The 14,525-nt window shown below is 37.1% G+C and overlaps 1 protein-coding gene and 1 long non-coding RNA gene across 3 annotated transcripts in view; one reads left to right on the top strand and one right to left on the bottom strand.

Annotated features, from left to right (window-relative positions):
• The first annotated feature begins 569 nt into the window (after nt 1-569).
• Nucleotides 570-8,729, top strand: LOC309490861. Its single transcript, XR_014202856.1, has 2 exons — nt 570-3,602; nt 3,650-8,729. It is a non-coding gene; the product is annotated as an uncharacterized lncRNA (long non-coding RNA).
• A 118-nt stretch (nt 8,730-8,847) lies between these two features.
• fgf11a (fibroblast growth factor 11a) overlaps nt 8,848-14,525 on the bottom strand; it is an 80,132-nt gene continuing 74,454 nt past the window's right edge. For both annotated transcript variants that reach the window (XM_082159970.1, XM_082159971.1), the window contains exons 4-5: nt 11,467-11,665; nt 8,848-9,630 (exon numbers count right to left, since the gene is read on the bottom strand). In XM_082159970.1, coding sequence (XP_082016096.1) covers nt 9,494-9,630; nt 11,467-11,665 — 336 coding nt within the window. In that variant the 3' untranslated portion in view covers nt 8,848-9,493. The remainder of the gene's footprint in view (nt 9,631-11,466; nt 11,666-14,525) is intronic.

Below are 14,525 nucleotides of genomic sequence, written 5' to 3'. Positions count from 1 at the left end.
TAATGTGCAGTACTTTTATGTAATTCATCAGAGTTGTTAAAAAGAATTATGCCGCTTTATCCCACCAATTAGATTAAAGGATGAGATTTATTCCGCTGCTCTCGAGTTTTGACACTTTGATGGGCCTTTTGAAATCAGAGGTCAGGGGATTGCTGAAGTTTTTCCTCCGCAGTTAGCCGGATAAAAGATGGAAACAGCTCTTTTTGGAAAGCCTGCTTTTTGCATGGGAACGAAGCGAAAGACTCTTGGAACACATGCCACCCGACTCCCGTTCATCCTCACTTCCCGTCCAGCCGTAATGGCGTCGTCCCACCATATTCACTGTTTGGTCCTCTGCCAATTTAATCATTATAGAAGTCAACTTAACAACCCATAACTAATGCTGACTCGCCTGTATAATTCTATTGAGATGACGAACGCTGGCACTTACCTGAGCGCCAATTAATACGCTTTGCTTTAAACGAGGGCATTGAATTATACGTTCATCTGAATGGCTGTTGTCACAGAGCGTTTACACACTCACAAGCAGAGAATAAAACAAACGACACTTTGGTTTTACAATCATACAAATATATTAGTTTTATTCAATAATGTTTAATAATACGTCTCCCATAGACTTATAGAAATAGATATAGATTCTATTGCAAATACGGGGCTGAGAGTTTATGCAGAATAGAGTATTAAGAGTAACAGTGAGTTAAATACTAAAACAGGAATCATCCTCCTCATCTTTTTTTTTTCTTCTCATTTTAATTGTTAATGTGTCCAGTAAATATTGGTACATGCATGACTGTATTGGGTTGTTCCTTCCAATATTGCAAAATACCACAGATGTGCTGTTTCCGTCCAAGTGGTCCAGTTGCACGAAGCCAAAGTTCGAGCGATTCTGCTGAGTCTGTCCGGGTGGTTATTGGTTTCTGTAGCTATAAAAATTAAAAATAGTGTCATCGTGGCTTTGACTGGAAGACCTTTGCTTTGTCTTGGTTTGGAAGACAAGAGAAAAACGAATATGGTTTATTTTCCTTTCTTTTGGAAGACTTCCTTACAATAACTTGGATAATCCATGCAGAACATACAAAATGTATGGGATTCCTTCGATATAAAGCAGACTCTCATTGTCCATAAGCACATCTCCGACTTGAACTGATATGAGGTGGGCATTTTAATATGCACACGCTTCAACGGTGACGGCAACAAACCAGCAGTCAGTTTTGTTGCAGGAGATCCCAAACAGTGTCCATTGAGGGTTTAAGATCATGACCTCTGTTGACCTTTAGATCAGGGATCAACATTCAACACACAGACCAAGAGTTCGGGCCCATCGCCATTGGTCACCAATTGTCTTTTTGATCTTCCCGAAGTGAGCTTAAATGGGACTGTTTGCATCACAAGGTTGAATGGCAACAACTCATATCCACACTGTTTCACTGATTTATACCAAGCAAACACAAATAAAACTGACAACGACCTTTTGTTTTCAGGGACACAAAAACTGAAGGAACAAACAGACAGTAAAAACACTGACATATTGGTTCATGATTCATATGTTTCAAAGTGTCACACGTTTAGGACCACAGACAGATGGAACGAAGAAGGGACTTAAAAAAATAACTGATAATATATATATATATATGTAATATTATAAAATTATAATAAAATATTTATAATGATTTTCTTAAAATATGACATATTAAATTCAAAATAATAAGTTATAATAGGCCTACCTATTTTATAAAAATAAAAGTTGAACTGCTTTTCATCCTGTGAGATGGGGAAGCCAAGGTTCCAGTGATTCTGTTGAGTTTTATAGATTAGACAGTAAAAACTGTTACATTGGTTCATGTTTCATATTTTTAAAAGTGTCAGCAAACGTCTAAAGAGAGATGGCCGTTCAAAAGAATAACTGATAATAATAATAATACATTTTTATAATTATAATTACATTCAAATACTTAATATTCCATTCAAAATAGGTAATAATACTACTTTAAATTTTTTACAAAAAAAGACAAAATAAAAACTGTATTTTCAGATTATTTCACGTAAAATTGAGCCGGGGGAGACTCGTCCAACGTCATCTCTTTCCAGCCACACAAACAGTAGTTAAACCCTAAACTAAAGGTTACCTCCACGGGACCGTGGGAGAACTTTGTGATTATACTAAAGCTGGGATGGAGCTAAAGAACTCAGATTTCTAAAGGTCACTCTCGCAACACACATCTGCTGAGAGACTAACACCCCACTGCTGTGTGTGCAATGCAGATGTGCGTTTAAAATGCAGCAGAGTTTCTCTCTCGTGGTCACACACACACACACACACACACACACACACATACGGAAGCAATGACATTCAGCTGAGGGGAAGCGTTGTACATTTGCACAGCGCTGTTGTGAGGGCTAAGAGATGTATCCTGGGGGACGAGACTTTGGTCGAAACATGGGAGGAGGGTTGAGTTTTTGTCTTTTCTGCTGCATTGCAGATACTGGGTTGGGGCTACTCCTCAAAGTCACGCACACATGAACACACACACTCACGCAAAGCAATTACAGACACTGACGATCAGTAAATACAGGGTCTCTGCAGCTTAACAATTCTCTTATGTAAAATAATCTATCACACCACTGATGTTGAAAATATATCTTCAGAATCCACTTAATGCAAGAAGAAAATCACATCAAACAAATATGTCTGGAAAATGATGTTGTTCACTTTAACTGCTGTTGGTAATGATGATAAACTCATGTCTGATTGTCTATTAAGAGCCCAGACTGCAATAAATTATAACATGTATATGTTACACTTTATATATAGGCTATATATGACACAAACCACAGCAAACCACATCACTCTGGAGAAACAAACCAAAAAAAAGAAAGAAAAGTAAATGTGCTGCATTTTAAAACCCCAAAGGATTCTTGCAAACAATATGTGAAAAAAATCCAACCAAAACTAAGTGCCAACTAAAACATTACCTGAGGAAAATATGAATTTTAAAACAGGCCATGAACAGCAAACTTGGATGTTTTATAGATTCTATCTAAAAATGGACACAAACACACATATAAAAATAATGTATATTAGCAGCACACACACTGCACACAAATGATAGTGGCTTTGTTCACACCGCACACAAATCTGATTTGGTTTTCAAATATGATGACTTTGTAAATGAGGCGATCCGATCCGTCTGTTCAGATATTGTAGTGAATATAATGATGTGAAGTGTCAGCATGATGCCAAGAGACTTCACAACAACCGAGTCACTGTCATTTAGAAAGGGGGATGGAAATTTTGCGGTATTTTATGCATTAAGGCATAAAGTGTGTCAAAAATGCTGACTACCAGTGATGGTGAAAGTTACTTTTAAAAGTAATGTTACAATATTCCATCACTCCCTAAAAAAGCAACTAATTACATTACTTAGTTACTTTTTATGGAAAGTAATTTGTTGCATTACTCTTTCTCACCTGGGCTTGCTTGTTTGTTTTTAATAACAATTTAATTTAATTTTTTTTTGCTAACATAAAGGCCTTTTCACACCAAAAGTGAATAAATTCACGTCTGTACAGAAGAGGGCGCTGCTCAAACAAACCTTTCTGCTGTTCTGGATCACAGAAGAATAGGATGCTGATGAAAGTTTATCTAAAGTCATTTTTGCTTATTAGCGTGGCTGAATTGGATCATCGAAGGTCAGCAGCAAAGATATTGGTTAATAAAGTGAGATTAAATACATAAAGTACATTTGTGTTATTTATTTGATGGTTTTTGTAATATTCTGAGTTTGCATTTCACTGTTTTTATTCATTTTCAGGAATACTGAATCTGTTTGTGCAAGTGAGATATATATGCCTGTTCGCATTAGTCTACAGTAACCATCATGTTCACACACAACGCCTCTGCACTTACTCCTGATTTCTCTCAACAACAGCTGTCAGTCAATACATGGAAACAAAAGTAACTTGCATTACTTATTTGAAAAAGTAACTCAGATATTTTGATGTAAATAAAGATGTAAAAGTAATGCATTACCTTACTAGTTACTTGGCAAAGTAATCTGATTACATAACTTGTGTTACTTGTAATGTACTAGATAGAGAATGTCAGACAGTTAGAAAAAAATAGAGAAAAAGAGTCTAAATACAGAGCTCCAGATAATTTTGAGCACTTTGTATGACGTTACACACATACTGGATCCCGATTAACAACAACAACAACAACAACAGCAAAAATGACGATCTGACTGTTCAGCCAGAGATGACTCCAGAAGATTACAAATCTGATTGATTTCAAACCACATGGATGTGGTTTGTTTTTTGATTTGTTTATGTTTTTGCTATTTTGCAAAAAAGAAAAGAAAAAATCTGATTTTTTTGCAGTCGGTCTGAACAAAACCAATAGGTCAGATTTGATAAATCTATCTGAAATAACCTGGAGAGAAAAATAACATCTGTTTTTAAAGCATTTATCGACAATGAGTCAATAAAAGGGAGTGAACATGGAGCATATGGATCAACCCCATCCTGCAGCACAGAAAAAGGCAATCAGTGAAAAGGAAGACAACGTTTTAATTGTGTGTGTGTGTGTGTGTGTGTGTGTGTGTGTGTGTGTGTAAGGGGGGATCACAGTGTTCATGTCACAATAAATGATTTAATTAAGCACTAAGTAATACTGATGAACGATGCATACTTAATATAATCATTTGCAAAAAGCTTTGTAATTGCAGATTGTTAATATTATTGCTTGGTAATTAATTCAATGTGTAATATGTGTAACATAAACACTGAAAGTTGCTAGCTAATATATCAGTGTAGAATTAAGATCAGTCTGTTAATTATCTGTTAAGAGCTGATTACAATTACACAGACTAACCCTAACCAATAACCCAACATCATAATGACTTTCTGACCCAATGCTCATCCGCTGAAGTGCCTGTATCTTTCTAGAAAGACTGGAACTCGTGCAAATTACAATGAACAGATAGATTAAACTTAAATTAAATACCTTAAATGCAAACATATGCACAACATTGATGGGCAACACACACACACACACACACACACACACACACACACACACACACACACACACACACACACACACACACACACACACACACACACACACACACACACACACACACACACACACTGACAACATGACCAGGACATTCAAAGAAAGAAGAAACATAAAAAGACAGAAATATGATGTGCAAAAATGTCAGTTTAGTAAATGTATCAAATTGAAGTTTACAAGGTCATCTCTATCTATAAGTACACACGTACAGTGTTTTAATGGCTTGGCTATTCTGAAAAGCATTAGCCCTTAGCTTTCATCTTCTGGCCTCTGTGTTTATGGCTGAAAAATAGCAGGGAGATTGAGAGAGAAGCACTTAGCTGTGCACAGAGAGTGGTTTCATTAAAATAATTGTTAAATCACCCGATCTGGCCCTTATGCACACGCCAAATATATCAAAGCAAAAAAAGTACTAATGTTCTTTTTTTTCTTCTCTAATATTATGTTGTATTCACAATCAGCTCAAAGTGTCCCAAAGCAGATGTTATAATGGTAATTTAAGTGGCAGTTATGGCATTTCATCTTCTTTTGTACCCAAGCATTGGATTAGAAAGCCCTTACAAACACAAGAGCCTTTTTCGTTCAGTCAGGTTACAAGTTAGCACAAGCCCCATCGTGACATTTCAAAGTTTGAAAGAAGAGTGGGGATTGGAGATGCGAGACATTTGAAAGTAACTATCAATTTCATGGTCTAATTGTGATTAAACTGAATGAATGAACCATGCTAATCAAAGCACAGTTGTGCCTTCATACGACATTGCCTTTGTCATTTATTCAACCTTTGCTGTCTGTCCTGCTGGATTTTGTTTCTGTGTCGCATCCAGCTGTTACATAATTATGTGCTTTGGTCAACTTTTCCTTGATTGTGATTACAACAACACATGGACCTGCAAAACCTTAGGTAAATAGCCCTTCAGATATTACTGAACCAGTGGCAGCTGAATGAGCTGTGGACAATGCAAGACTTAAAGATTAACTTTGCCAATTTTCAATCCGCTTTTTATTGTTATAGTGTCAGTAGGATATGTAAAAGAACAATGTTTACTTGTTCTACATGTTACCTGGACCGAAAAATTGGCCCTAGAACACTGTTCGCAGTCATATAGTTTGAAATGTTGACTACAAACATGGAGGTTATCCGATTTTCTGGCACGACTGCCTACAACGGTCTGGATCCTTCACTGGAAATCGAAAGTAACTCACTCCTGATAAACGTTGACTCTTTGAACTCTTGCACCCGCGATCAACACAAGTCGACACCTATTTTGGTGCTTTCAAGTCATGTTGGAAAGATCATATTTACGAGTTGAATGGGCAACACAAAGTCATAAATACCAGTGGGAAGCTTAGGATTTTCTTTGAGCCACGATCTGTACGAGTTGGTGGCGTGTCAGTGTTGTCAATACAACAATATTTATAGGTATTTAGCAAGCAGTGACATTGTCAGGCTTTTTTTATTTACAAGAAAATAAGCTACGTGCCTGCACAAAATATGATAGCGTTGTAATACAACCATATGATAGAGTTTACAGTGGCTTCCTACATTAATTCAAAACATTAAAAAGCAAGACACACCTGATCCACATTCTTTGGTCTTCATTTTCTAGAAGTAGAGTTAAAAACCTTGCTGTATTTTTGTGTAGTTCATTAAGAGAAGGTACGATGGTCCGACGAAAGTGACTTGAACGCACCTGCCGTAAACACGACTTCCCAACTCCCAACTTCCCAAGAGGACTTGAATGCAGCAAACGTTTTGCTAAGAGGTATTTCCTACTAAAGCAAAGCAGTATTCGACTCTGGTAAGCTTTTCCACAGCAGATAGTGGGACTGGCCATGGATGGCAACATGCCCGGTGCATTATGGGTAAGTTTTCCTACCTATTTAGCATCTATTTTCTCTAGTCAGGTAGCACAGATTTATTTTTATGCACCTTTCTACTGTACAGGCAGCCGGATGTTATTGAAAGCCCATTTTGCCAGCGGTAAAGTCTCCCTTTAGGAAAAGCTAGAGTCTGAGATGAGCAATGTTGCTTGCAAAACTACAAACAGATTATAGAGTATGAAGAAAAATCAAGATGCCTTATAGTCTTATTGATGTGTACCTAGAAGCAATGAGATGCAGAATATTTGAAAACCAATCTGCTCGAGACGTTAAACGCAAACACAAACTTCTAGAACGGGGATTGTGCATGACCTGCGGGTGCTGTGAACTGTAATCTGGGAAAGATTGACATTCTGATCGAAATGTTGAAGAATTTCGCAAACATTCCAGATTTTTATAGTTTTTCCACTTCGGTCTTAATAACTTTGTTTCTCCCAATAATGCATTGCTGCAGGGGACTGAACCTATAATTATCGCAGACATAATTTCCTCAACACCAGGTGCACGTTATGAGAAATTATTCAGCTCAGCAGAAGAAAAGTTTGATTTTTGCACTTTGTTTAAGCTCTGCTCTTGATACCACAGTGATGATATAACCAGCAAGTTTATCTGTAAGGGACCCTAATAATTATGTATTTAAATAGGGAATTTTCTACATCCAAAATTATATTATAGCTACATTATATACACAACCGTTTAAAAGTAAACAACTCCGTCACAAAAAAAATTATATATATTTATATATTTGAAATAAACTATTCTTTCAAAACTTTCTCTTCATCATAAAATCCTGAAAATCATATTTTCCTCAAAAATATGAGGCAGCACTGCTGTTTTCAAACTTTATAATAATCAGAAATGTTTCTTGGGCAGCAAATCATCACATTAGAATGATTTCTGAAGGATCATGTGACACTGAAGACTGGAGTAATAATGCTGAAAATTTAAATTGTAATAACATTTCACAATATTACTGTTTTTACTCTATATTTAATCAAATTAACTTTGACTTTTTTCAAAAACATAAATAAAAAAAAAGCTTACCAACCCTAAACTTTTGAACGGTCGTGTATTATTAAATCATATTTCTATAATGTAGGTGATATGCATGAAAATATAATCAGGACTATTATTGCAAAGGAAGAAGTGCAATGTGTCACCAGGTTCCCTAATAGCACTCAAAACACATTTTCATTTACATACTGATATTATTAACAACTGGAGGTCAGACGTTACAGCTCTGTTTGTGCAAGGATTCCCGAAATGATTCCCTATGAGCTCCTCCGGGTCCAATTCTCCGGTTTTATCAGAAGAAAATAAAGCAGGATTGGGCTTTTCAGCAGTTGTGTTGTTTCATTTGGCTGGGTGAAGTGCCTTTGCTCTCAGGCAAATGTAATAGAATAAAACTGAATGTAGGGACATGAACTTTGGGAAACTTGCAGCCTCAGTAGTCAGCACATCTACTTTGAAAAACCCTGCTCTAAAGCAACACACATGCTAAGAAGGGAGGAGAGCGAGTGCAGCTGTACCAATATTGCTCTCTGGGCATATTGCAATGAGGAAAACAACGACTTATCATAACAAAATAAACAATAATGCCACCCTACTCCCTCTGATATGAGTCATCTTACAAATGATATTGTATTACTGTTCACGCACACACTCACACACACACACACACACACACACACACACACACACACACACACACACACACACACACACACACACACACACACACACACACACACACACACACACACACACACACACACACGTCCACCCTCCACAGACTCATCAGCGCAGGAGCCAGTGAGCATCATCATCCTAAGAGGAGGGGAACTTTTATTTAGTTAGTTATTTGGTGTGTGTGTGTGTGTGTGTGTGTGTGTGTGTGTGTGTGTGTGTGTGTGTGTGTGTGTGTGTGTGTGTGTGTGTGTGTGTGTGTGCATGTGGCTGCATCCTTAATGTTCCCCGGGAGAGTGTGCGGGGCTTTTCCTGTGTTGTGAAGTGGAAAATGGCTTCTGTCTCAAGCTAATCAAAGTGCAGAAGAGGTAGAGAAGGGAGAGGAGATTACAAACAAGGCTTAGAGATGGCGGGGGATCTCTGTAGAAAAAAAGAAAACAGATTTGGGGGATCTATAAATGCCTGAACAAAGGAAAAGAAAGGGTTTAAATGTCAAGCACGAATCGCTTCACAAAGAGGAAGTGTTTCTTCTCGAAATACGGAAGACGAAGATCCTTTCTTTCAGGTGTTGCTGTTCTTACAAAAGCGGCACTGCCACACTCTGACCCCAGACCATTACGGTTATTATTGCTCAGTATTCCCTTGGTTAGGGAAGCGGGAGAGACCAAAAAGGAAGTGCGGTGGGCATTAGACCTATCGGCAAGGGTCTTTCGAGCCCTGATGCATTGTTGGAAATGTCAAAGTTCTGAGGATCGGTGGAGGGACTACAAAACATTGTTTGTACCAAACCTCCCGTGCCACTGTTGGCGATCATGGTGTGTCCGTGCAAATGAAGCGTTTCTTCTCCTGCCGCTAGGATGCTGTGGGGACGGGAAGCACTTTTTCTTTCTTGCCGTTTTTATGGACGGGCGAGTCTGAGGTTTTGGCTGTTTTCCTAGGCGGGCTTTGCTCAGCAACCTCATGTAGCGATGGCTCCCTGTACATGGCAACTGGAGAGACAGGAGAAAAAGAGAGAGTCTTAAAGGGACAGTTCATCCTGAAATGAAAAGTCCGTCAACATTTAACCACAGGTAACGTGAGTTAAGTAATCAGATTACTTTTTTCAAGTAACAAGTGAAGTAACACATTACTGTTACATTTACAACAAAATATCTGAGTTACTTTTTGAAATAAGTTACTTTGTTTTTCCAGGAATTGACTGACAGCTCGCCTGTCCTCGTGTTGAGAGAAATCATGAGTAAGAGCAGAGGCGTTGTGTGTGAACATAATGGTTACTGTAGACTAATGTAAGCAGGCATTTACTCATCACACTTGCACAAAAAAATTGCACATAAACAGTATCAAATCAAATCAAATCAAGTCCCTTAAGGGACATGGTGATGGAAAAATATGGGATTGGATGGGAGGGAAAACATATATTTCAATGCAAAGTTTTGTGTTCCCCTGAGAAACTTTTTGCGTTCCCTACTATATAGTAGGTGATAAACAGTATGTATGTATGTCTGAATTCACAGGCAAAAAGTCCCCGGATGACCTATCCCTTCGGTGAGATTCTGAAGTGTGTATTTGATGGGCACTTTACTGTCCCATGAGGCCACGGGAGAGGATTTGTGAATGGCAGTGAAGCGACGCAACTGACACTGGTAGGTCACATGATAATGACAACATGGAAAATCTAGTACGTCCAGATTACATTCATACTACAAACATTCATACTAGAGCGTATGTTTTTTAGCTGTTGTGAATTACCAGTAATTACTTATTCAAAATAAGTACCTACTCAAGGGAGTATGAGATTTCAGACGCAGTCATTAAAAAACATAATTAGTTCAGGGCTCAACCATAAGGACTGCCCGATAGCCTCGGGATAGTTCACGCAACTCTCACTGTCTCTTACTGAGAGATCTAGCAGTTTTTAAGGCCTTTTTGTATGCAATAACACTTTCCTTCCACGAAATGCGAAATACCTCTAGTTTTTTTCAGCTACGCTGCTTTCTTAAGGGCCCGAGTGTGCTCGCTATACCACGGCTTCGGACTATTTTCCTTAATCTTCTTTAAGCGCAATGGAGCAACCGTGCATATGAAAGTTTATCATTTGCATATGTTTTTAAGCCTTGCCAATTTAAATATTCAAGCGCAAGAAGACGCGAAAGAGAGCTCGATTTCAATAGTGTGAAAAGTTTTGTGTGCGCACACAGTCGAAGCACGCGCCCAGCTCTCTTTCACGTCTTCACGCACTTGAAAGGTAAAAAAATGCCGGTCTCGGTGAGTATCCTTGTAAACATAGTGTGTTATATCTTAAATTAACATAAACATATTTGATTATATGTTCTTATTTCATAACTGACAGTTTACATGTCTTTTACAATATTTGAAATTTAGGCTAGTAGTTTTTGGTTTCACAACCGTATTTATTGAGGTAATGGGTTAAAAACAATTAAAATGTTATTTATTTATGACTTTTGTGGTGGGCAAAATGTTAGCAGGGCAAGTAAAAAGTAAAAAAAATTGGATTTAATTTGCAAATCAGCAGCAAATCAGCATTTTATAATGATTTCTGAAGGATCATGTGACACTGAAGACTGGAGTAATGATGCTGAAAATTCATCTTTGATCACAGGAATAAAATACATTTTAAAATAGATTAAAATAGAAAACATTTATTTTAGATTGTAATCATTTTTCACACTATTTTTACAATGTTTTAACTGTATTTTTCATCAAATAAATGCATAGAAAAAAAAAAAAAACGTACTTACAGACCTAAAACTTTTGAATGGTATCAACAAACGACAAATAATTTAATATTTTAAACAAAGACGTACCCTCTATGAGCTTGGGCAGGAAGTGAGCAGCTCCTTTGGTCTTTTTGACCCGATTTCCTTTCATGACCTGTCCGTCCCGGTTAATGCCAATGTACCAGGCCCGACCCGACTGCGTTTGGCGGTACAAGATCGAGGAGTATGTCACATAATAGTTCTCAAATACACACTCCTTAAACTTACACTCAGGCGTGAAATGTTCCTGTAACAGAGATACACAGATAGTGAGTTAACCAGAATATGCTGGCTCATACTGTATATAGCATATATATTGAGTTCAGCAATATCGGGAGGAAAATGGGCCTCACATTTCACTGTGACAGAATTGTGAAAGCATTAGTGATCCGAGGAACAGTAAATGAGGAAAGCGAACCCCCCTACACACTTTCTTATTACACATTTATCGACCACATGTGTTCTGTTCAGCGTAATCCCAAACTCAGACAAATTCCCAGACTCTCTTCATCCCTGCTGGAGACTCTCTCTCTCTCTCTCCTCCCATCCCATCTGTCTCTCTCTCTCTCTCTACCACCCTGTCATTTCGTAACCTTGTCAGGGAACAAACCAATTTCCAGGATTGATTGGGATCCTTGGTGTGACTGGTGAGCAGAGCAGCTGAATAAGGGGTTTACTCCTCTTCCTCTCTCTCGTGCTCGGATGTGTTTGTTTTGAAACACACCCCTCTGTCACCAAATTAAAGATCGAGCCTTCTTCATAAAACAGATTCATATTTTACCTGGTTTAATTGCATATCTGTAATTAAATCGTGTCCATTCAGGCTTTTGATCTTCCTGATGATTTTGATAATTGTGGCTCCTGTTTTAAAGTGCCCTATTAAAGAAAAGCATGCAATAAATAATATTTATTATTATTAGTAGTAGTATTAGTATTATACATTATAATATTATTATTATACGGGAAGTATTTAAAATATTTAAAATTATGAATAAAATTAATATAATATAATATAATAATGAATAATAAAATGTAGTTGCATTTATGGAAAGACTGAAATCATTTTATGCATATTTTTTCAACTTTCATCATGGCTTGAACTGCACTTTAAACATCTAAAATTAAAATGAAGCGTTCTCCATAAAACAGGTTCAAAATGTACCAGGCTTAATAGAATATCTGTAATTAAATTAAGGTCATTTAGGCTTTTGATCTTCATCATGGTTTTGATAGTCTTATCAAAGAAATGCATGTTATGAATAATAATAATAATTATTATTATTATTAAATATTAATATATTACAGGAAGTATTTTAAACACAAAACATTTAAAATAATGTATTAATATAATAATAAATAATACAATTTAATTGCATTTATATATTTTTTAACATTCATCAAGACTTGAGCTGGACATTAAACACCATTCGGAGCTCAAAGTTAAAGTCTATGCCAACTTTAATTATTTAATCACCAAATTTAATTGAACTGGAGCTTCCAGCTGAAGATGATTGAGTCTGAAAGCATCAGTGTGCCGAGGAACAGTAAATGAGGAGAGCGAAACCCACTACTACACACTTTCTTATTACACATTTATCGACAACATGAGTTATGTTCAGGTGAACATACAGTAAGTGTCTACATCCATGTTTACAATCCCAAACACTGCACATAACAGAAGATATTAAAAAAATTTATAATATTTAAACCCCTTCTATTGATATCAGGTTGATATCAATAGATATGCCGATTGATATCAGGCTGAGAAGAGAGTTTCAACCAGTATACCAAAAAGTGTTTGTGAAAAACATTGCCTAGCCTAGCTTTAAGGGATCCCTGTTGTCCTCCATAAAGGAGAAGAGCGATCAGGTTGACCTCTGGTGTTTTTGTCCTCCAGCCTGCAGTTCTCTCATTCACCAGCAGGTGTCAGAGCAGCACACGAGGCTCCGTGTGAGTGTCTTCATTCTGCTCAGACACTTTCACTGGCTTCTTACATATCATAACACAGTCTCTCTCACTTCCTTTTTTCCCTCTCTCCCCTGCCCTTTTAATCCAGGATTGTGTGATTTAGGGAAATCTGACTATTACAGAAGGATTTTTTGACATGTTATGTTGCATAAAGTTAATGAAGATGCAGGATGCTTGAGAATCTGCAGAATCCTCTGAATCCACAAACATCTCCTAGCAATCAGCAGAGGACTGGCATTCTGACAGGAGAGATGCCTCATCAGCCTCTTACACAGGCACAACATTTACACCAACATTTAAAGGGATAGTTCACACAGAAATGAAATGAACTCATATCGCTCCAAACCTGCACACCTTTTGCTTTTCAGTGGAAGGAGGAATTAAAAAAAACCTTCCATGCATCTCAGACTTTTAATATAGTTACATATAGAGGACTCTTCTTGTCCCTTTTTAAGCTTGTCAGATGAGATCATTATGAACTGTAGTTGAATAAAAAATAATCTCAATATATAAAAAATAAAACAACAAAGGGGTTATTTATTTAGAAATAAATATATATTTAGTCTTACTGTATTTTGCATTTATTTCAATCAAAATTATATTGTTGCTGCTATTATTCAGCTTACATCAGTGAGGGCCAATTGAAGCAATTTAAACCATGTATTACATATTGCTTATCCTATAAGTGGTGACAACTGATTCATTTATTTTATAAAGCCAAAATTTACTCACATTTGCCTTTTAGCGAGTGTTAATTGTGGAACCTGAGAGTAAAGAAGGGGACCAAAAAAAATTCCCCACAAAGACTTTCAAAAGGATTTCAGACATTGCCATGGTCCCGATAACGTAGAGTTTACCTACACAGACACACACACACACACACACACACACACACACACACACACACACACACACACACACACACACACACACACACACACACACACACACACACACACACACACACACACACACACACACACACACACACACACACACACACACACACACACACACACACATATATGGGGATATTTTGGGGATATTTAATTTAATTTTATCAATCAATAAATTCCTCTTGAAACAAACTTTGTTGTATTATTTTAATTTAATACTGTGAAGCTGCTTTGATACAATCT

This window comes from Leuciscus leuciscus (assembly GCF_965113295.1).
Source record: "Leuciscus leuciscus genome assembly, chromosome: 2".
In the NCBI taxonomy this organism is placed as follows: Eukaryota; Metazoa; Chordata; class Actinopteri; order Cypriniformes; family Leuciscidae; genus Leuciscus; species Leuciscus leuciscus.
Note: the sequence above shows the minus strand (reverse complement) of the source record. Positions and strands in the feature narration are given on the sequence as shown.